Below are 20,722 nucleotides of genomic sequence, written 5' to 3'. Positions count from 1 at the left end.
GCGAAAACAAGAGTTTGCGATGCCGTTGCAATGCCATGAAAACTAAACAGGCACCGACGGGATACGAACCCATGATCTCCTGTTTACTAGACAGGCGCTTTAACCAACTAAGCCACGGCGCCAACGATCAAGCGTAATATGTGTATATTTGCTGATTGTTGAAGTAATTTCAATAGGAAAAAACAGCTTGCGTCACAGCTGTTCTGACATGCGAATATAAACAGACACCGATGAGATTCGTAATCATGATCTCCTGTTTGGAAGACACGCGTTTGAAACAAATAAGCCAAGAAAACCACTTCTGAGCTATTAACGGTCGTATTTACTCTTTACTGAAGTAGTTTCGGTAGTGAGCGAAAACAACAGTTTGCGATGCAGTTGCAATGACATGAAAACTAAACAGGCACCGACGGGATTCGAACCCATGATCTCCTGTTTACTAGACAGGCGCTTTAACCAACTAAGCCACGGCGCCAACGCTCAAGCGCAATATGTGTATATTTGCTGATTGTTGAAGTAATTTCAATAGGAAAAAACAGCTTGCGTCACAGCTGTTCTGACATGCGAATATAAACAGACACCGATGAGATTCGTAATCATGATCTCCTGTTTGGAAGACACGCGTTTGAAACAAATAAGCCACGAGAACCACTTCTGAGCTATTAATGGACGTATTTGCTTTTTACTGAAGTAATTTCGGTAGTGAGCGAAAACAACCGTTTGCGATGCAGTTGCAATGACATGAAAACTAAACAGGCACCGACGAGATACGAACCCATGATCTCCTGTTTACTAGACAGGCGCTTTAACCAACTAAGCAACGGCGCCAACGATCAAGCGCAATATGTGTATATTTGCTGATTGCTGAAGTAATTTCAATAGGAAAAAACAGCTTGCGTCACAGCTGTTCTGACATGCGAATATAAACAGACACCGATGAGATTCGTAATCATGATCTCCTGTTTGGAAGACACGCGTTTGAAACAAATAAGCCAAGAAAACCACTTCTGAGCTATTAACGGTCGTATTTGCTCTTTACTGAAGTAGTTTCGGTAGTGAGCGAAAACAAGAGTTTGCGATGCCGTTGCAATGCCATGAAAACTAAACAGGCACCGACGGGATACGAACCCATGATCTCCTGTTTACTAGACAGGCGCTTTAACCAACTAAGCCACGGCGCCAACGATCAAGCGTAATATGTGTATATTTGCTGATTGTTGAAGTAATTTCAATAGGAAAAAACAGCTTGCGTCACAGCTGTTCTGACATGCGAATATAAACAGATACCGATGAGATTCGTAATCATGATCTCCTGTTTGGAAGACACGCGTTTGAAACAAATAAGCCACGTGAACCACTTCTGAGCTATTAATGGACGTATTTGCTTTTTACTGAAATAATTTCGGTAGTGAGCGAAAACAACCGTTTGCGATGCAGTTGCAATGACATGAAAACTAAACAGGCACCGACGAGATTCGAATCCATGATCTCCTGTTTACTAGACAGGCGCTTTAACCAACTAAGCCACGGCGCCAACGATCAAACGCAATATGTGTATATTTGCTGATTGTTGAAGTAATTTGAATAGGAAAAAACAGCTTGCGTCACAGCTGTTCTGACATGCGAATATAAACAGACACCGATGAGATTCGTAATCATGATCTCCTGTTTGGAAGACACGCGTTTGAAACAAATAAGCCAAGAAAACCACTTCTGAGCTATTAACGGTAGTATTTGCTCTTTACTGAAGTAGTTTCGGTAGTGAGCGAAAACAACAGTTTGCGATGCAGTTGCAATGACATGAAAACTAAACAGGCACCGACGGGATTCGAACCCATGATCTCCTGTTTGGAAGACACACGTTTCAACCAAATAAGACAAAAAAACCACTTCTGAGCTATTAACGGTCGTATTTGCTCTTTACTGAAGTAGTTTCAGTAGTGAGCGAAAACAACAGTTTGCGATGCAGTTGCAATGACATGAAAACTAAACATTCACCGACGGGATTCGAACCCATTATCTCCTGTTTGGAAGACACGCGTTTGAACCAAATGAGCCCAGAAAAACACTTCTGAGCTATTAACGGTCGTATTTGCTCTTTACTGAAGTAGTTTCAGTAGTGAGCGAAAACAACAGTTTGCGATGCAGTTGCAATGACATGAAAACTAAACAGGCACCGACGGGATTCGAACCCATGATCTCCTGTTTACAAGATAGGCGCTTTAACCAACTAAGGCACGGCGCCAACGATCAAGCGCAATATGTGTATATTTGCTGATTGTTGAAGTAATTTCAATAGGAAAAAACAGTTTGCGTCACAGCTGTTCTGTATGCGAATATAAACAGACACCGATGAGATTCGTAATCATGATCTCCTGTTTGGAAGACACGCGTTTGAAACAAATAAGCCACGAGAACCACTTCTGAGCTATTAATGGACGTATTTGCTTTTTACTGAAGTAATTTCGGTAGTGAGCGAAAACAACCGTTTGCGATGCAGTTGCAATGACATGAAAACTAAACAGGCACCGACGAGATTCGAACCCATGATCTCGTGTTTACTAAACAGGCGCTTTAACCAACTAAGCCACGGCGCCAACGATCAAGCGCAATATGTGTATATTTGCTGATTGTTGAAGTAATTTCAATAGGAAAAAACAGCTTGCGTCACAGCTGTTCTGACATGCGAATATAAACAGACAACGATGAGATTCTTAATCATGATCTCCTGTTTGGAAGACACGCGTTTAAAACAAATAAGCCAAGAAAACCATTTCTGAGCTATTAACGGTCGTATTTGCTCTTTACTGAAGTAGTTTCAGTAGTGAGCGAAAACAACAGCTTGCGATGCAGTTGCAATGACATGAAAACTAAACAGGCACCGACGGGATTCGAACCCATTATCTCCTGTTTGGAAGACACGCGTTTGAAACAAATAAGCCACGAGAACCACTTCTGAGCTATTAATGGACGTATTTGCTTTTTACTGAAGTAATTTCGGTAGTGAGCGAAAACAACCGTTTGCGATGCAGTTGCAATGACATGAAAACTAAACAGGCACCGACGAGATTCGAACCCATGATCTCGTGTTTACAAGACAGGCACTTTAACCAACTATGCCACGGAGCAAACGATCAAGCGCAATATGTGTATATTTGCTGATTGTTGAAGTAATTTCAATAGGAAAAAACAGCTTGCGTCACAGCTGTTCTGACATGCGAATATAAACAGACACCGATGAGATTCTTAATCATGATCTCCTGTTTGGAAGACACGCGTTTAAAACAAATAAGCCAAGAAAACCACTTCTGAGCTATTAACGGTCGTATTTGCTCTTTACTGAAGTAGTTTCAGTAGTGAGCGAAAACAACAGCTTGCGATGCAGTTGCAATGTCATGAAAAGTAAACAGGCACCGACGGGATTCGAACCCATGATCTCCTGTTTACTAGACAGGCGCTTTAACCAACTAAGCCACGGCGCCAACGATCAAACGCAATATGTGTATATTTGCTGATTGTTGAAGTAATTTGAATAGGAAAAAACAGCTTGCGTCACAGCTGTTCTGACATGCGAATATAAACAGACACCGATGAGATTCGTAATCATGATCTCCTGTTTGGAAGACACGCGTTTGAAACAAATAAGCCAAGAAAACCACTTCTGAGCTATTAACGGTCGTATTTACTCTTTACTGAAGTAGTTTCGGTAGTGAGCGAAAACAACAGTTTGCGATGCCGTTGCAATGACATGAAAACTAAACAGGCACCGACGGGATACGAACCCATGATCTCCTGTTTACTAGACAGGCGCTTTAACCAACTGAGCCACGGCGCCAACGATCAAGCGTAATATGTGTATATTTGCTGATTGTTGAAGTAATTTCAATAGGAAAAAACAGCTTGCGTCACAGCTGTTCTGACATGCGAATATAAACAGATACCGATGAGATTCGTAATCATGATCTCCTGTTTGGAAGACGCGCGTTTGAAACAAATAAGCCACGAGAACCACTTCTGAGCTATTAATGGGCGTATTTGCTTTTTACTGAAGTAATTTCGGTAGTGAGCGAAAACAACCGTTTGCGATGCAGTTGCAATGACATGAAAACTAAACAGGTACCGACGGGACTCGAACCCATGATCTCCTGTTTACTAGACAGGCGCTTTAACCAACTAAGCCACGGCGCCAACGACCAAACGCAATATGTGTATATTTGCTGATTGTTGAAGTAATTTCAATAGGAAAAAACAGCTTGCTTCACAGCTGTTCTGACATGCGAATATAAACAGACACCGATGAGATTCGTAATCATGATCTCCTGTTTGGAAGACACGCGTTTAAAACAAATAAGCCAAGAAAACCACTTCTGAGCTATTAACGGTCGTATTTACTCTTTACTGAAGTAGTTTCGGTAGTGAGCGAAAACAACAGTTTGCGATGCCGTTGCAATGACATGAAAACTAAACAGGCACCGACGGGATACGAACCCATGATCTCCTGTTTACTAGACAGGCGCTTTAACCAACTAAGCAACGGCGCCAACGATCAAGCGCAATATGTGTATATTTGCTGATTGCTGAAGTAATTTCAATAGGAAAAAACAGCTTGCGTCACAGCTGTTCTGACATGCGAATATAAACAGACACCGATGAGATTCGTAATCATGATCTCCTGTTTGGAAGACACGCGTTTGAAACAAATAAGCCAAGAAAACCACTTTTGAGCTATTAACGGTCGTATTTGCTCTTTACTGAAGTAGTTTCGGTAGTGAGCGAAAACAAGAGTTTGCGATGCCGTTGCAATGCCATGAAAACTAAACAGGCACCGACGGGATACGAACCCATGATCTCCGGTTTACTAGACAGGCGCTTTAACCAACTAAGCCACGGCGCCAACGATCAAGCGTAATATGTGTATATTTGCTGATTGTTGAAGTAATTTCAATAGGAAAAAACAGCTTGCGTCACAGCTGTTCTGACATGCGAATATAAACAGATACCGATGAGATTCGTAATCATGATCTCCTGTTTGGAAGACACGCGTTTGAAACAAATAAGCCACGTGAACCACTTCTGAGCTATTAATGGACGTATTTGCTTTTTACTGAAATAATTTCGGTAGTGAGCGAAAACAACCGTTTGCGATGCAGTTGCAATGACATGAAAACTAAACAGGCACCGACGAGATTCGAATCCATGATCTCGTGTTTACAAGACAGGCACTTTAACCAACTATGCCACGGCGCAAACGATCAAGCGCAATATGTGTATATTTGCTGATTGTTGAAGTAATTTCAATAGGAAAAAACAGCTTGCGTCACAGCTGTTCTGACATGCGAATATAAACAGACAACGATGAGATTCTTAATCATGATCTCCTGTTTGGAAGACACGCGTTTAAAACAAATAAGCCAAGAAAACCATTTCTGAGCTATTAACGGTCGTATTTGCTCTTTACTGAAGTAGTTTCAGTAGTGAGCGAAAACAACAGCTTGCGATGCAGTTGCAATGACATGAAAACTAAACAGGCACCGACGGGATTCGAACCCATTATCTCCTGTTTGGAAGACACGCGTTTGAACCAAATGTGCCAAGAAAACCACTTCTGAGCTATTAACGGTCGTATTTGCTCTTTACTGAAGTAGTTTCAGTAGTGAGCGAAAACAACAGTTTGCGATGCAGTTGCAATGACATGAAAACTAAACAGGCACCGACGGGATTCGAACCCATGATCTCATGTTTACTAGACAGGCGCTTTAACCAACTAAGCCACGGCGCCAACGCTCAAGCGCAATATGTGTATATTTGCTGATTGTTGAAGTAATTTCAATAGGAAAAAACAGCTTGCGTCACAGCTGTTCTGACATGCGAATATAAACAGACACCGATGAGATTCGTAATCATGATCTCCTGTTTGGAAGACACGCGTTTGAAACAAATAAGCCACGAGAACCACTTCTGAGCTATTAATGGACGTATTTGCTTTTTACTGAAGTAATTTCGGTAGTGAGCGAAAACAACCGTTTGCGATGCAGTTGCAATGACATGAAAACTAAACAGGCACCGACGAGATTCGAACCCATGATCTCGTGTTTACAAGACAGGCACTTTAACCAACTATGCCACGGAGCAAACGATCATGCGCAATATGTGTATATTTGCTGATTGTTGAAGTAATTTCAATAGGAAAAAACAGCTTGCGTCACAGCTGTTCTGACATGCGAATATAAACAGACACCGATGAGATTCTTAATCATGATCTCCTGTTTGGAAGACACGCGTTTAAAACAAATAAGCCAAGAAAACCACTTCTGAGCTATTAACGGTCGTATTTGCTCTTTACTGAAGTAGTTTCAGTAGTGAGCGAAAACAACAGCTTGCGATGCAGTTGCAATGTCATGAAAAGTAAACAGGCACCGACGGGATTCGAACCCATGATCTCCTGTTTACTAGACAGGCGCTTTAACCAACTAAGCCACGGCGCCAACGATCAAACGCAATATGTGTATATTTGCTGATTGTTGAAGTAATTTGAATAGGAAAAAACAGCTTGCGTCACAGCTGTTCTGACATGCGAATATAAACAGACACCGATGAGATTCGTAATCATGATCTCCTGTTTGGAAGACACGCGTTTGAAACAAATAAGCCAAGAAAACCACTTCTGAGCTATTAACGGTCGTATTTACTCTTTACTGAAGTAGTTTCGGTAGTGAGCGAAAACAACAGTTTGCGATGCCGTTGCAATGACATGAAAACTAAACAGGCACCGACGGGATACGAACCCATGATCTCCTGTTTACTAGACAGGCGCTTTAACCAACTAAGCAACGGCGCCAACGATCAAGCGCAATATGTGTATATTTGCTGATTGCTGAAGTAATTTCAATAGGAAAAAACAGCTTGCGTCACAGCTGTTCTGACATGCGAATATAAACAGACACCGATGAGATTCGTAATCATGATCTCCTGTTTGGAAGACACGCGTTTGAAACAAATAAGCCAAGAAAACCACTTCTGAGCTATTAACGGTCGTATTTGCTCTTTACTGAAGTAGTTTCGGTAGTGAGCGAAAACAAGAGTTTGCGATGCCGTTGCAATGCCATGAAAACTAAACAGGCACCGACGGGATACGAACCCATGATCTCCTGTTTACTAGACAGGCGCTTTAACCAACTAAGCCACGGCGCCAACGATCAAGCGTAATATGTGTATATTTGCTGATTGTTGAAGTAATTTCAATAGGAAAAAACAGCTTGCGTCACAGCTGTTCTGACATGCGAATATAAACAGATACCGATGAGATTCGTAATCATGATCTCCTGTTTGGAAGACACGCGTTTGAAACAAATAAGCCACGTGAACCACTTCTGAGCTATTAATGGACGTATTTGCTTTTTACTGAAATAATTTCGGTAGTGAGTGAAAACAACCGTTTGCGATGCAGTTGCAATGACATGAAAACTAAACAGGCACCGCCGAGATTCGAATCGATGATCTCGTGTTTACAAGACAGGCACTTTAACCAACTATGCCACGGCGCAAACGATCAAGCGCAATATGTGTATATTTGCTGATTGTTGAAGTAATTTCAATAGGAAAAAACAGCTTGCGTCACAGCTGTTTTGACATGCGAATATAAACAGACACCGATGAGATTCTTAATCATGATCTCCTGTTTGGAAGACACGCGTTTAAAACAAATAAGCCAAGAAAACCACTTCTGAGCTATTAACGGTCGTATTTGCTCTTTACTGAAGTAGTTTCAGTAGTGAGCGAAAACAACAGCTTGCGATGCCGTTGCAACGCCATGAAAACTAAACAGGCACCGACGGGATACGAACTCATGATCTCCTGTTTACTAGACAGGCGCTTTAACCAACTAAGCAACGGCGCCAACGATCAAGCGCAATATGTGTATATTTGCTGATTGCTGAAGTAATTTCAATAGGAAAAAACAGCTTGCGTCACAGCTGTTCTGACATGCGAATATAAACAGACACCGATGAGATTCGTAATCATGATCTCCTGTTTGGAAGACGCGCGTTTGAAACAAATAAGCCACGAGAACCACTTCTGAGCTATTAATGGGCGTATTTGCTTTTTACTGAAGTAATTTCGGTAGTGAGCGAAAACAACAGTTTGCGATGCCGTTGCAATGACATGAAAACTAAACAGGCACCGACGGGATACGAACCCATGATCTCCTGTTTACTAGACAGGCGCTTTAACCAACTAAGCAACGGCGCCAACGATCAAGCGCAATATGTGTATATTTGCTGATTGCTGAAGTAATTTCAATAGGAAAAAACAGCTTGCGTCACAGCTGTTCTGACATGCGAATATAAACAGACACCGATGAGATTCGTAATCATGATCTCCTGTTTGGAAGACACGCGTTTGAAACAAATAAGCCAAGAAAACCACTTCTGAGCTATTAACGGTCGTATTTGCTCTTTACTGAAGTAGTTTCGGTAGTGAGCGAAAACAACAGTTTGCGATGCCGTTGCAATGACATGAAAACTAAACAGGCACCGACGGGATACGAACCCATGATCTCCTGTTTACTAGACAGGCGCTTTAACCAACTAAGCAACGGCGCCAACGATCAAGCGCAATATGTGTATATTTGCTGATTGCTGAAGTAATTTCAATAGGAAAAAACAGCTTGCGTCACAGCTGTTCTGACATGCGAATATAAACAGACACCGATGAGATTCGTAATCATGATCTCCTGTTTGGAAGACACGCGTTTGAAACAAATAAGCCAAGAAAACCACTTCTGAGCTATTAACGGTCGTATTTGCTCTTTACTGAAGTAGTTTCGGTAGTGAGCGAAAACAAGAGTTTGCGATGCCGTTGCAATGCCATGAAAACTAAACAGGCACCGACGGGATACGAACCCATGATCTCCTGTTTACTAGACAGGCGCTTTAACCAACTAAGCCACGGCGCCAACGATCAAGCGTAATATGTGTATATTTGCTGATTGTTGAAGTAATTTCAATAGGAAAAAACAGCTTGCGTCACAGCTGTTCTGACATGCGAATATAAACAGATACCGATGAGATTCGTAATCATGATCTCCTGTTTGGAAGACACGCGTTTGAAACAAATAAGCCACGTGAACCACTTCTGAGCTATTAACGGTCGTATTTGCTCTTTACTGAAGTAGTTTCGGTAGTGAGCGAAAACAACAGTTTGCGATGCCGTTGCAATGACATGAAAACTAAACAGGCACCGACGGGATTCGAATCCATGATCTCCTGTTTACTAGACAGGCTCTTTAACCAACTAAGCCACGGCGCCAACGACCAAACGCAATATGTGTATATTTGCTGATTGTTGAAGTAATTTCAATAGGAAAAAACAGCTTGCCTCACAGCTGTTCTGACATGCGAATATAAACTGACACCGATGAGATTCGAACCCATTATCTCCTGTTTGGAAGACACGCGTTTGAACCAAATGTGCCAAGAAAACCACTTCTGAGCTATTAACGGTCGTATTTGCTCTTTACTGAAGTAGTTTCAGTAGTGAGCGAAAACAACAGTTTGCGATGCAGTTGCAATCACATGAAAACTAAACAGGCACCGACGGGATTCGAACCCATGATCTCCTGTTTACTAGACAGGCGCTTTAACCAACTAAGCCACGGCGCCAACGACCAAACGCAATATGTGTATATTTGCTGATTGTTGAAGTAATTTCAATAGGAAAAAACAGCTTGCTTCACAGCTGTTCTGACATGCGAATATAAACAGACACCGATGAGATTCGTAATCATGATCTCCTGTTTGGAAGACGCGCGTTTGAAACAAATAAGCCACGAGAACCACTTCTGAGCTATTAATGGGCGTATTTGCTTTTTACTGAAGTAATTTCGGTAGTGAGCGAAAACAACCGTTTGCAATGCAGTTGCAATGACATGAAAACTAAACAGGCACCGACGGGATTCGAACCCATGATCTCCTGTTTACTAGACAGGCGCTTTAACCAACTAAGCCACGGCGCCAACGACCAATCGCAATATGTGTATATTTGCTGATTGTTGAAGTAATTTCACATAAGAAAAAACAGCTTGCTTCACAGCTGTTCTGACATGCGAATATAAACAGACACCGATGAGATTCGTAATCATGATCTCCTGTTTGGAAGACGCGCGTTTGAAACAAATAAGCCACGAGAACCACTTCTGAGCTATTAATGGGCGTATTTGCTTTTTACTGAAGTAATTTCGGTAGTGAGCGAAAACAACCGTTTGCGATGCAGTTGCAATGACATGAAAACTAAACAGGCACCGACGGGATTCGAACCCATGATCTCCTGTTTACTAGACAGGCGCTTTAACCAACTAAGCCACGGCGCCAACGACCAAACGCAATATGTGTATATTTGCTGATTGTTGAAGTAATTTCAATAGGAAAAAACAGCTTGCTTCACAGCTGTTCTGACATGCGAATATAAACAGACACCGATGAGATTCGTAATCATGATCTCCTGTTTGGAAGACGCGCGTTTGAAACAAATAAGCCACGAGAACCACTTCTGAGCTATTAATGGGCGTATTTGCTTTTTACTGAAGTAATTTCGGTAGTGAGCGAAAACAACCGTTTGCAATGCAGTTGCAATGACATGAAAACTAAACAGGCACCGACGGGATTCGAACCCATGATCTCCTGTTTACTAGACAGGCGCTTTAACCAACTAAGCCACGGCGCCAACGACCAATCGCAATATGTGTATATTTGCTGATTGTTGAAGTAATTTCACATAAGAAAAAACAGCTTGCGTCACAGCTGTTCTGACATGCGAATATAAACAGACACCTATGAGATTCGTAATCATGATCTCCTGTTTGGAAGACACGCGTTTGAAACAAATAAGCCAAGAAAACCACTTCTGAGCTATTAGCGGTCGTATTTGCTCTTTACTGAAGTAGTTTTGGTAGTGAGCGAAAACAAGAGTTTGCGATGCCGTTGCAATGCCATGAAAACTAAACAGGCACCGACGGGATTCGAACCCATGATCTCCTGTTTACTAGACAGGCGCTTTAACCAACTAAGCCACGGCGCCAACGACCAAACGCAATATGTGTATATTTGCTGATTGTTGAAGTAATTTCAATAGGAAAAAACAGCTTGCGTCACAGCTGTTCTGACATGCGAATATAAACAGACACCGATGAGATTCGTAATCATGATCTCCTGTTTGGAAGACGCGCGTTTGAAACAAATAAGCCAAGAGAACCACTTCTGAGCTATTAACGGTCGTATTTGCTCTTTACTGAAGTAGTTTTGGTAGTGAGCGAAAACAAGACTTTGCGATGCCGTTGCAACGCCATGAAAACTAAACAGGCACCGACGGGATTCGAACCCATGATCTCCTGTTTACAAGACAGGCGCTTTAACCAACTAAGCCACGGCGCCAACGTTCAAGCGCAATATGTGTATATTTGCTGATTGTTGAAGTAATTTCAATAGGAAAAAAAACAGCTTGCGTCACAGCTGTTCTGACATGCGAATATAAACAGACACCGATGAGATTCGTAATCATGATCTCCTGTTTGGAAGACACGCGTTTGAAACAAATAAGCCAAGAAAACCACTTCTGAGCTATTAACGGTCGTATTTGCTCTTTACTGAAGTAGTTTCAGTAGTGAGCGAAAACAACAGTTTGCGATGCAGTTGCAATGACATGAAAACTAAACAGGCACCGACGGGATTCGAATCCATGATCTCCTGTTTACTAGACAGGCGCTTTAACCAACTAAGCCACGGCGCCAACGCTCAAGCGCAATATGTGTATATTTGCTGATTGTTGAAGTGATTTCAATAGGAAAAAACAGTTTGCGTCACAGATATTCCGACATGCGAATATAAACAGACACCGATTTGCCGCTGTGGTGGTCGAGTGGTTATAGTGACGGACTCGCGATGCGAGGATCTGGGTTCGAACCCCACAGTGGTGGTCGGCTGAAATTGGTTTTCTGCGGTTCCCAACTTCAAGGCGCAAATGCGAGCCGATCTCCCCGTTAAAAAGTCTCGCCACAGAGAGCAACAGTCCTACAACGATAAATCATTCAATCATAACACTTCACTCATAGTTAGAAAAAAAAACTGGTGGCAGATGGCAGCACTACACATAACAAGCATTACAGAGAAACAAAAAACTTCACGTCAGGTTTCACTACACGCACATTCCCGCATGTACCGATTCGTTGGGGGTTCCGCGTGGTGGTGGTGTAGCAGTAGTAGGTAGGGCGTCCAAAAAATGGCTCGGGGATCCATGATGTTCTTAAGGGCAATTTGCCTGTTGTGGAGTGGTATTTGTATTTGAGATTCGTAATCATGATCCCCTGTTTAGAAGCCACGCGTTTGAACCATATAAGCCACGAGAACCACTTCTGAGCTATTAACGTTTGTATTTGCTCTTTACTGAAGTAATTTCGGTAGTGAGCGAAAACAACAGTTCGCGATGCAGCTTCACTGACATGCAGGGGCGGCTGAACCGAGGGTGTAAGGGGTGTGCATACCCGGGCACAAGGAGGGGGGGGGGTCTGGTGCCCCCGGAATGTAAGAAAACTACCGAAAAAAATAGGAAAATCTATTGCTGTATCACTTTAGTCCCCCCCCCCCGAACGAAATTTCTGGCTACGCCCCTGCTCGTATCTATCTTTTATGTGTCCCTGATAAATTAAGGGGAAGATTGTGTTGTTTTTCTTAGCAAAAAAGTAGGAGAATCAATTTATAAAAGTGTAAATACCGCAATGGGAGTATATTTTTTTGCCGCTAACGATAAAATGGCGGAGTTGATGAGTAATTGTCAGTTAGTGATCGAATTATTTTCTTTTAGGTTGGATGATAGGTTCTAACGCACTGCCACTGCCCCAAACACTTAGTCCATACAACAGGTGAGAATGAAAAGGGAAACAGTAATGTCACAACAAAAAAATAGGTATTTAGCTTATGGGGAATATATAATATAATGAATATTTACCTTTTTAACCTCAATTCTAATGGATATTTAGCACCAAATTCGTAAGATATGTAGGTTAGGTTCCAATGATAAATTTTCAAAACTGCTATCGTCGTTTATATCTACGAAATAAAAGTGGGAAAAAGACTAGTAATATTGATTGTTTTGTATCGAGCCAGACCCTTTCTTGATACCTTTTTGGTGTTGATTATTAACTTATAGCCGATAACCTGTCTTATGTCTAACCTATTCTTCTTCAATCAAGAAGAAAAGAAGATCACATAATTAATTAAATGAGAAAGAAATGTTTCCCATCCTCTCTGTCTACGATGCTTACCAACAAAAAAGAAGCTCAAATATATTCTTTCCCACTAGATTGGGACGAATTCACTCGCCCTCGTAAGGAAAGCAATAAGAAATCATTCGTTAACCATCAACTCGTGAAAATTTATTATCGTTACTTTTTAAAACCGAGTCGAGTCAAAAAGATTCGTTTCAATGATGCTAACCGCAAAGACTGTGAGATCATTTTCCAGTGTGAAAATACGATTTCCCAATGTGTCACGATACTGGTATGTTTCACCATTATGTATTAACCACTTCACGTACAAGCATGTGGCAAGAAATTTGGATATCTCTATTTGACGTAATTAGGTAACCTTGGGCTAACCTAACAGCACATTAGAAAAAGAATGAAGGGGGAAAGAAATGTATATACAATATATATAAAAGAGGAAAAAGTGCAAGAGAGAGTCCTTTTTACACCCTCGCTCTACGTTTTGCTTTCACTTTTACATGTATAGGAGAAAGATGCATTATACGTGTAGGAAAAAAAAATCATTCACAGGAATATAGAAAGAAAAGCGGGAAAGAAAGAGCAACTTCCGTTACTATAAAGCTTCGTGATGGTGAAGAGATAGGAAAGAAAACACAGAAAACTTGCTTGAATTCATTCCACTGGTGTTTGGACGCACAATTATGCACAGATATAGAAATTCCGTGCGCAGAAAAGCATTGGAATAGTTTCACTGCATTTCCTTATTTTCATCACAAGCCCATTTAGAAAGTGTTATTTTCAGGGTAAGGCAGGCATCCATTTTGTATGGAATGCGGGAAAAAACATTCTAATTATAGAAGATAGTGCGATGAGTAACTAATTGTATGTTTGCAAACAAATCACAATATACAAGTGGAAAAAAGAAACCTCCCCATATATTTTATTACCATTTATCTCCAACAGTACTAACATGAAATACGACTGCGGAAGTCTTCGCGCAAATTTTAATAAGCCAGATAACAGTTTCCTACTTGAATGTGATGAAAAAACAAAAGATTACGTACCGTAAACAGGGTACGGTGTCCAAAAAACAGTTTGTTCAACTCACGTTCTATTACATCCATTGTAAACGTGCTTATTTATTATTCAAAAAAATAAATAATTATTGAGATCGCGAAACCTGTATAAAAGCTCGTGGATTTTCCATTGGCTTATCGTCGGTTTCCCGAATTACTACATTATTCTTACCGCTTGTATTTGCTTCATTTCGACGCTCTAACAACATACAACATGTATTTCTCGGCTGCTATTACCATTGGAGTTTGCTGCATCTTAGGTATGGCATCGTGTGCCAATGGTGAAGACAAAGATAAATGTACTGCCAGACTTCGTGCTTTCAACGAGAACAAAATCTGTTGTAAGTATAGAAATTATATTTTTCTTTTTTATGTAGTTTTCTGTAAGTATTTTTCTTGTCATTCTGTTTTGTCGTCAAGTGTAGTGTCGAGCAAAGCCCATTAACGCTTTTCTCGGTTTTGTAAATTTCACTGAGCCGCATTATAACTCGCACGATGGAAATAACAAAATCTTATGTAAAATGGCACATCTTTTTTTTTCCAATTATAATATTTTTTCCCATTTTCTGCAGGTGATAGTGCTTTCCCCAAAATTCCAAGAACAATAAACCGAGGAAGAGAAATTATCTATCTTTTTGTATTATTTTTACCGTACGCATATTCTTTCACAACGCAAGGGGAAAAGTTTATAACTCAACCGTGTCTTTCCTTCTTTCATCAAAATGTTAATAAAAGCTGGTTCCTTCCTGTAGCAGTTTAACTAAGAGGCTGGGGAAATGGAAAATATGCTTAAGTGTCAAAAAAAAAATTATTCACTCCTATAGGCTCGTCATTGTCGAAATAAGAGGGTCTTTAGGAGGCAAGATCTCTTAAAGACGAAATACAAAGCATCAAATTAGGCGAGATATCTCGTAAATTCCGCTGTGAATGTTAATCTGTTTAAGACCACGGGGGCGTAATACAGTCGAAGTTCGGTATAACGAACTCTTTCGTCTCGTCGAAAATGGACGTTATATATTGGAAGGGTCGTGTGTAGAATTAAAACATGAATGGCAATCGTTTTATGAAAGCATTTGGACAGAACGTAGGTCGTTATAGCGAGCGTTGACTGTATTATGTCCTAATACGAGCGGAATAAATTCAAGCTAAGTTCTCTGTTTTTTTTTTCTTTCTCTCCCCCATCGCGAAGCTTTATGTAGTAACACTTGATTTTTGTCTTTCTCTCTTTTTCCTTCTGATTTTTATCCGTAAATATAATGTATCTTTCTATACATGTAAGAGTAAAATAGAACACGTAGGGTGAGGGTGAAAAGAGAATTCTAGAAAAAAATTCTCTTATCTATTTTAATTTTTATACCCCCACCTTCATTTTTCCATTGTGTGGTTGGATTATGACAAAGTTACCAGATTTATCGCTGATTTGCAAATAGAGATAATCCAAATTTCTTGCCAAAACCTTGTACTCGAAGTGGTTAAGTTTTAATCACCGATACCAAGTGTTTAATATGTTGTACTCTTCATTTTTAGAAAAAATTTAGTGTAGAAAAAGTAGTTACACTTAGTATTAGTGTACATTAAGCAAATCGTATTTCCAGAGAGTGATGTGGAGATGTTCTTCCATGACCAGACTCTACTGTCTACGAGCATAAAGGGAAAACAACTTCCTCTTCGACGTTTACAACCAGAAAATACTGTGTCTTTGTTCGCTTTCAACGGTTATTGTATGATGTTATCCAATTCTCACTATTTTAGAAGTTCTTCAGCAGGTTTGACAAAATTTCATTTGCAAAATTCAAACCTCGCAGGATTAAAATTTGATTCCATCTTGTAGTTCCACTTTGATGAAGTCAAACCAACATAGAATCAATTGCCTACAAGCCATCGTCGAATAACACTGAAAATGCTTCTCTCTCGTGCGTATTTCAAAATTCATTTTGAGCTGGTTATTCGGTTAATAAATGAGCGCACGTGGTATACAGGGTATCTAATAAATTTGTAAATAGTTTAAAAACTCATAAAAATTAAAAGAATTGGCGTATTTGAATGTGGTTTGTGAAAAAGGTATTCTAACGACGAAGGAGTATTATTTTCAGTGCAAGAAAACAAATCTTTGTCAATACAAGGACAGGGAAACCAACTATCCCAATCATTATCTTCTGGAAGGAGTGATTCGACCTCAACATTTTCTTCAATCCCTTCTGTATCCGAAACGTTTGTAGAGCTTCAGATGGCGATTCGGGACTACTTCACCAATAGTGCTTCATCCACCAATGTCAAAATTACAATTAAAACCTTGTGTAAGCTCCAGTAACAGAAAAACTCAGAAATCATCTGTTAGTCGTAGACTGTTGTAGAGAACTCTCATTTGTATATTTTCAGTGGTTTTGTTACGTGCAGCGTCCTCTTTCAACGAAAATCCAAACTAATATTTTTCCTATACCCCTAAATTCCCCACCCCGCATTACAACCCGCATTTAAATAAACTGATATTTTTTTATGAATCTGTGAAATCGGTAATGAATAAAACTTCTTGGAAAAGTTAGGTACTTTTGTTGATTTTAGGTACTGTGATTCATTATACAGTCGAATCCCGTTTTAACGAATACCGTTATAGCGAAAATCTCGTTTTAACGAACTCGTTTCTAATCTTCCACATAGTTTATATAGCAATAGTGCAAAAACCTGGAATTCCATTATAACTGGATTCGACTGTATATATTAAATATTACGATATTTGATGCATTAGGGTGTAATGTTTCTTTATTATATTGCAGCGGAAGACCCAAGTATTCAACAGGAAAGCCGAGAATGCGCCAACACGCACATGTCAGAAAATGTGAGTTCAGAAATACCATCAGAACGAATAGATAATTTTTATTACATTAAGATGAAATTGATTCATTTTACTCCTACTAAATTAACAAATACAAAAAAAGAAAATATAATCCTGGATGCATAGGCCTATTATCGGTTTTCAAGCGATGCCGTACATTAAAAAAGTATTCTTCTTATTCATTACTGCAGTTGAAAGTTTTGTATTCGGTATTGCACAGTAAAATTACCGAAGGCTCAGACATATAATCAGAGATGACCATTAGTAATAGATGATGAAGCCAAAAATAATGCAAAATCTTGAAGTTTCTCTCACAAGAATCAAGCTTAAAAGCATCGAAAGGACCTATTTACTCCTATTTTCAACACATCTTCACTTCATCATCATCTCCGCTAGATAATGAGCAAGCACATTATGAATATAGGGAATAATTCCCGTGAAATATTCATTCACCCTCATGCTCATTACTTTATGAAATCCAATTTGAGAAATATGACTATTCAACATGAGTGAATTAGGGGAATGAAGCCGTTTTCCTATAAACGGCATTATTTCGATATTATTCTTACGTTCAATACCAGTATATATTCCAAGTAATACATTAGCAAAATATTCAATGAAAATAATTATAGGAATGTGAGAAATAAAGAAGCCTTTTCTCTATTATGGTCTTGGAAAAAAGCTATTTTAGCATTCGATTTTGCATAATGGGACCCATACTAAGAAATGATCATTCGTACTAATGCATGATACAAAGATCAAAAGCATATTTTTCAAAGAAGAGTGGCTCAAAATTATCTGTAGAGACTTTCGTGGCATTAGATCAGCAGCCGAAACGCCATCATTAGATAAGAGATTGAAAATGCGCCTTTTAAAGAAAATATTCTCTGCTGTATCTGGTTTAAAAGCTATATCATAATATTATATCTTATCGATGTGAAATGTAATTTTTAATAATTTATTAAATTACTCTAGCATCTCCATGATGACTATTAATTTATTTTTAAATTAAAGGAGTCCATAATCTTTAATAAAGTGCTGTATAATGTTTTTGAAGAAAATGATTAACGTCTTTCGTATTTTGTGTAACTAAGCTTCGAATTATTTATTATATGAAATTATATAATTTCTCTCACTTTTAACTTAAATAATTAGAATTAGATTTTGGCATCGACTATACTAATTTGGCAAAATTCCCTAAATTATTATGCTTACTTACCAATCGTCTTGGTAAGCTTGATAAATTTATCACTTTTACCGGAAATTATGCATAACACCCAAGCGTCGTTGGTAAATTTAATAAATATTCCTACATTAATCACTTTTATCGGCGATTACGCATAATATCTTAGCGCCGTGTCATTGGCAAACATGGTGAATCGTACTATATGATATATCATACAATACATCATAATTCATACATGCATTGTATCATTATATCGGGGCCCGATGGTAAAATTTGTTATTATTATATCAGGGGTTCGCCTATATCATCGCACACATAGACTCATATATATATATATATATTTCATATTTATCAAATTCACCAATTACACTAGAGTAATCACAGATGAAGGCGATAAATATCACGTGTTTCTCAAATTTACCAACAACGCTTGAATATTCTTCATATTCGCCGGTAAAAGTGATAAATTTATCAAACTTACCAAGATGTTTGATAAGTATACATAATAACCAGTTATTATGTATAATAGCCGACTTATCACATCTACGTCACAGATATATTTTGTTGCTTCGTGTGTTAACCTTCATTTCGTGTTTATTCTTATCAATTTAGGCTAGAAATGCTCTTCTGGAAGCAACCGGAGGAAGCTCGACGAACAACGTTGATTGGGATAAGCCTTGTGCAGACGGATCTCTTTTTGTAAAGGTGAGTAATGGAATAATTAAGCAGCACTAATATAATTCCCGTCTATAAAGCCAGCAAGTATCAAAAATAGGCTCAGCTATTGTATAAGTGAAATGTTCACAAGAGAAAGTTATCAAGTTCGGATACACTAAAAATGAAGTTTCCGAAAGATTCGTTAATTGTACGGAAAGCCTCCATCTAATTAAGACAATCTTGTTTATAAACAAAAATCTGAAACTCTCGTCAGAATAACTCGGATCCGAAGTATGGAACGAGCTAACGTACATTGATTAGAAACGTTATACGCATAGGAACAAATTCGAGGGGAAAAAACGGAGTTTCTCTCTCATCCTCTAATGATGAACGAAGTTCACCAAAATTTCTCAATTTCCTAAGGTTAATTAATATTGAGTGGAATTTTCGTTAATTATTCAAATTATACCAAGTTTACTTCTCGAGAAATTCGTATTATCAGTGGGTTTTTTTTTTTGGTTTGATTTCAAGAAGCCTGTAAGTACACTTAGTGGTTTTAGAAGTTTCCAATGGTTTACCAAATTTTTACTTCTTCCTACAGGCGATGCAGATCATGGGAGACTCTTACAAGGTATTTATTTAATTCAGTTCTTCAAAGTCCTGCTGAAGAGATTATTATTTTTCAGTATTGTTATTTTCTTAATTTTTTGTACCAATTTTTCGGTTTTATTTTTGTATGAAATTTTTCAATATTTTTATATTTTTGTAATTTTTATGGAAATTTCTGAATATCGTTATATTTTATACATTTTTGTTATTTTTCATGATAATTTTTTGTAATTCCTGCTGCAATAGTTTTTGTACTATCGCTATTTTTCTAAGTATTACATATGTAATACTAGAAAAACAATTCAACAAAATTCCAATATAACAGTTTTCTTTTATTGTTGTTTCCCTAATTTCTTATGCAGATTTATCCAATATTCATTATTTTTTGTAATTCTTCACGGTAAACTTTGTCCATTTTTCAAATGATAAAATTTCAATTTTAAATCCGAATTCATTGTGTTTTCAGCCGTGTGAAGAATTGGAACTCATCAGCGTAAGTATACAAAAAAATATCTATTTATAAAATATCAATAATAATTTTATTGATTTCAAGAAGCCTGTAAGTACACTTAGTGGTTTACTCTTAAGTTTACTCTTATTTTCTATTGAATTCATTAATTTTCTAATTCTCGAATTTTTCTTTACAGTCATGCTTAGGAGATTAGAGAGAATAGGATTCCTTATAATATCGAAGATTCATCAAATCTGTTATAAAAAGTTTTATTCTCTCGGTAGAATAAGGAGTATTGATGAATCATACCGAACTGTAATATCAAAAAATTATATTAAATCCAATTTGTTCGATGACTTGCACTGATCTTTTAATTCCATGCCTGCAATACAACCATCAACAACTCTTTCACAAAATTTGCATTAAGTTATTAAATTCAAGTAGTGAATTCATTGAGTATCGCTCTAACTATTCTCATTGATGTTAAACACTCGTCACTTATACGGAATCCGTATCTCTTAAGTATTAATTGATGGATTTCAAAACATATTTTGTTGATTCTAGATTTCGAATTCCAGTACTACAGTTAAAAATTGGATTAATAGGATGAAACTTTGCTAGAACTAGAATTATCTAAAGATTTAGTTTCAACGGA

General features: G+C 38.6%; 1 protein-coding gene and 28 non-coding genes across 29 annotated transcripts; 1 reads left to right on the top strand and 28 right to left on the bottom strand.

Moving 5' to 3' along the window:
• Nucleotides 1-48: 48 nt before the first annotated feature.
• Nucleotides 49-122, bottom strand: TRNAT-AGU (transfer RNA threonine (anticodon AGU)). The gene has a single exon. It is a non-coding gene; the product is annotated as a tRNA-Thr (tRNA).
• A 279-nt stretch (nt 123-401) lies between these two features.
• Nucleotides 402-475, bottom strand: TRNAT-AGU (transfer RNA threonine (anticodon AGU)). The gene has a single exon. It is a non-coding gene; the product is annotated as a tRNA-Thr (tRNA).
• Nucleotides 476-754: 279 nt separating this feature from the next.
• On the bottom strand, nt 755-828 carry TRNAT-AGU (transfer RNA threonine (anticodon AGU)). The gene has a single exon. It is a non-coding gene; the product is annotated as a tRNA-Thr (tRNA).
• Nucleotides 829-1,107: 279 nt separating this feature from the next.
• On the bottom strand, nt 1,108-1,181 carry TRNAT-AGU (transfer RNA threonine (anticodon AGU)). The gene has a single exon. It is a non-coding gene; the product is annotated as a tRNA-Thr (tRNA).
• A 279-nt stretch (nt 1,182-1,460) lies between these two features.
• On the bottom strand, nt 1,461-1,534 carry TRNAT-AGU (transfer RNA threonine (anticodon AGU)). The gene has a single exon. It is a non-coding gene; the product is annotated as a tRNA-Thr (tRNA).
• Nucleotides 1,535-2,171: 637 nt separating this feature from the next.
• On the bottom strand, nt 2,172-2,245 carry TRNAT-UGU (transfer RNA threonine (anticodon UGU)). The gene has a single exon. It is a non-coding gene; the product is annotated as a tRNA-Thr (tRNA).
• Nucleotides 2,246-2,523: 278 nt separating this feature from the next.
• On the bottom strand, nt 2,524-2,597 carry TRNAT-AGU (transfer RNA threonine (anticodon AGU)). Its single transcript has one exon. It is a non-coding gene; the product is annotated as a tRNA-Thr (tRNA).
• An 811-nt stretch (nt 2,598-3,408) lies between these two features.
• On the bottom strand, nt 3,409-3,482 carry TRNAT-AGU (transfer RNA threonine (anticodon AGU)). Its single transcript has one exon. It is a non-coding gene; the product is annotated as a tRNA-Thr (tRNA).
• A 279-nt stretch (nt 3,483-3,761) lies between these two features.
• On the bottom strand, nt 3,762-3,835 carry TRNAT-AGU (transfer RNA threonine (anticodon AGU)). The gene has a single exon. It is a non-coding gene; the product is annotated as a tRNA-Thr (tRNA).
• A 279-nt stretch (nt 3,836-4,114) lies between these two features.
• On the bottom strand, nt 4,115-4,188 carry TRNAT-AGU (transfer RNA threonine (anticodon AGU)). Its single transcript has one exon. It is a non-coding gene; the product is annotated as a tRNA-Thr (tRNA).
• Nucleotides 4,189-4,467: 279 nt separating this feature from the next.
• Nucleotides 4,468-4,541, bottom strand: TRNAT-AGU (transfer RNA threonine (anticodon AGU)). The gene has a single exon. It is a non-coding gene; the product is annotated as a tRNA-Thr (tRNA).
• Nucleotides 4,542-4,820: 279 nt separating this feature from the next.
• On the bottom strand, nt 4,821-4,894 carry TRNAT-AGU (transfer RNA threonine (anticodon AGU)). The gene has a single exon. It is a non-coding gene; the product is annotated as a tRNA-Thr (tRNA).
• Nucleotides 4,895-5,705: 811 nt separating this feature from the next.
• On the bottom strand, nt 5,706-5,779 carry TRNAT-AGU (transfer RNA threonine (anticodon AGU)). Its single transcript has one exon. It is a non-coding gene; the product is annotated as a tRNA-Thr (tRNA).
• Nucleotides 5,780-6,411: 632 nt separating this feature from the next.
• Nucleotides 6,412-6,485, bottom strand: TRNAT-AGU (transfer RNA threonine (anticodon AGU)). The gene has a single exon. It is a non-coding gene; the product is annotated as a tRNA-Thr (tRNA).
• Nucleotides 6,486-6,764: 279 nt separating this feature from the next.
• TRNAT-AGU (transfer RNA threonine (anticodon AGU)) lies at nt 6,765-6,838 on the bottom strand. Its single transcript has one exon. It is a non-coding gene; the product is annotated as a tRNA-Thr (tRNA).
• Nucleotides 6,839-7,117: 279 nt separating this feature from the next.
• TRNAT-AGU (transfer RNA threonine (anticodon AGU)) lies at nt 7,118-7,191 on the bottom strand. The gene has a single exon. It is a non-coding gene; the product is annotated as a tRNA-Thr (tRNA).
• A 632-nt stretch (nt 7,192-7,823) lies between these two features.
• On the bottom strand, nt 7,824-7,897 carry TRNAT-AGU (transfer RNA threonine (anticodon AGU)). The gene has a single exon. It is a non-coding gene; the product is annotated as a tRNA-Thr (tRNA).
• Nucleotides 7,898-8,176: 279 nt separating this feature from the next.
• Nucleotides 8,177-8,250, bottom strand: TRNAT-AGU (transfer RNA threonine (anticodon AGU)). Its single transcript has one exon. It is a non-coding gene; the product is annotated as a tRNA-Thr (tRNA).
• Nucleotides 8,251-8,529: 279 nt separating this feature from the next.
• On the bottom strand, nt 8,530-8,603 carry TRNAT-AGU (transfer RNA threonine (anticodon AGU)). Its single transcript has one exon. It is a non-coding gene; the product is annotated as a tRNA-Thr (tRNA).
• Nucleotides 8,604-8,882: 279 nt separating this feature from the next.
• TRNAT-AGU (transfer RNA threonine (anticodon AGU)) lies at nt 8,883-8,956 on the bottom strand. Its single transcript has one exon. It is a non-coding gene; the product is annotated as a tRNA-Thr (tRNA).
• A 279-nt stretch (nt 8,957-9,235) lies between these two features.
• TRNAT-AGU (transfer RNA threonine (anticodon AGU)) lies at nt 9,236-9,309 on the bottom strand. Its single transcript has one exon. It is a non-coding gene; the product is annotated as a tRNA-Thr (tRNA).
• Nucleotides 9,310-9,588: 279 nt separating this feature from the next.
• TRNAT-AGU (transfer RNA threonine (anticodon AGU)) lies at nt 9,589-9,662 on the bottom strand. Its single transcript has one exon. It is a non-coding gene; the product is annotated as a tRNA-Thr (tRNA).
• A 279-nt stretch (nt 9,663-9,941) lies between these two features.
• Nucleotides 9,942-10,015, bottom strand: TRNAT-AGU (transfer RNA threonine (anticodon AGU)). The gene has a single exon. It is a non-coding gene; the product is annotated as a tRNA-Thr (tRNA).
• A 280-nt stretch (nt 10,016-10,295) lies between these two features.
• On the bottom strand, nt 10,296-10,369 carry TRNAT-AGU (transfer RNA threonine (anticodon AGU)). Its single transcript has one exon. It is a non-coding gene; the product is annotated as a tRNA-Thr (tRNA).
• Nucleotides 10,370-10,648: 279 nt separating this feature from the next.
• Nucleotides 10,649-10,722, bottom strand: TRNAT-AGU (transfer RNA threonine (anticodon AGU)). Its single transcript has one exon. It is a non-coding gene; the product is annotated as a tRNA-Thr (tRNA).
• A 280-nt stretch (nt 10,723-11,002) lies between these two features.
• On the bottom strand, nt 11,003-11,076 carry TRNAT-AGU (transfer RNA threonine (anticodon AGU)). The gene has a single exon. It is a non-coding gene; the product is annotated as a tRNA-Thr (tRNA).
• A 279-nt stretch (nt 11,077-11,355) lies between these two features.
• Nucleotides 11,356-11,429, bottom strand: TRNAT-UGU (transfer RNA threonine (anticodon UGU)). The gene has a single exon. It is a non-coding gene; the product is annotated as a tRNA-Thr (tRNA).
• A 281-nt stretch (nt 11,430-11,710) lies between these two features.
• On the bottom strand, nt 11,711-11,784 carry TRNAT-AGU (transfer RNA threonine (anticodon AGU)). The gene has a single exon. It is a non-coding gene; the product is annotated as a tRNA-Thr (tRNA).
• Nucleotides 11,785-14,462: 2,678 nt separating this feature from the next.
• On the top strand, nt 14,463-20,423 carry LOC149082682 (uncharacterized). Its single transcript, XM_089236895.1, has 6 exons — nt 14,463-14,672; nt 17,106-17,167; nt 18,963-19,055; nt 19,609-19,638; nt 20,083-20,109; nt 20,264-20,423. The coding sequence occupies exons 1-6, from the start codon at nt 14,546-14,548 to the stop codon at nt 20,279-20,281; spliced, it is 357 nt and encodes a 118-aa protein (XP_089093021.1). The 5' UTR covers nt 14,463-14,545; the 3' UTR covers nt 20,282-20,423.
• The last annotated feature ends 299 nt before the right edge of the window (nt 20,424-20,722 follow it).

The sequence above is a fragment of the Pholcus phalangioides genome, unplaced genomic scaffold (assembly GCF_987345545.1).
Source record: "Pholcus phalangioides strain wild (caught in Gottingen) unplaced genomic scaffold, Ppha-v1.0 ptg000009l_1, whole genome shotgun sequence".
Classification (NCBI taxonomy): domain Eukaryota; kingdom Metazoa; phylum Arthropoda; class Arachnida; order Araneae; family Pholcidae; genus Pholcus; species Pholcus phalangioides.
This window is presented reverse-complemented; position numbering and strand designations above follow the sequence as displayed.

Coding starts and splice junctions, on each gene's coding strand:
- LOC149082682 (XM_089236895.1), top strand. CDS start 14,546: ATGTATTTCTCGGCTGCTATTACCATTGGAGTTTGCTGCATCTTAGGT. Junction 19,056..19,608: donor ACGGATCTCTTTTTGTAAAG/GTGAGTAATGGA, acceptor TTCTTCCTACAG/GCGATGCAGATCATGGGAGA. Junction 19,639..20,082: donor TCATGGGAGACTCTTACAAG/GTATTTATTTAA, acceptor TTGTGTTTTCAG/CCGTGTGAAGAATTGGAACT.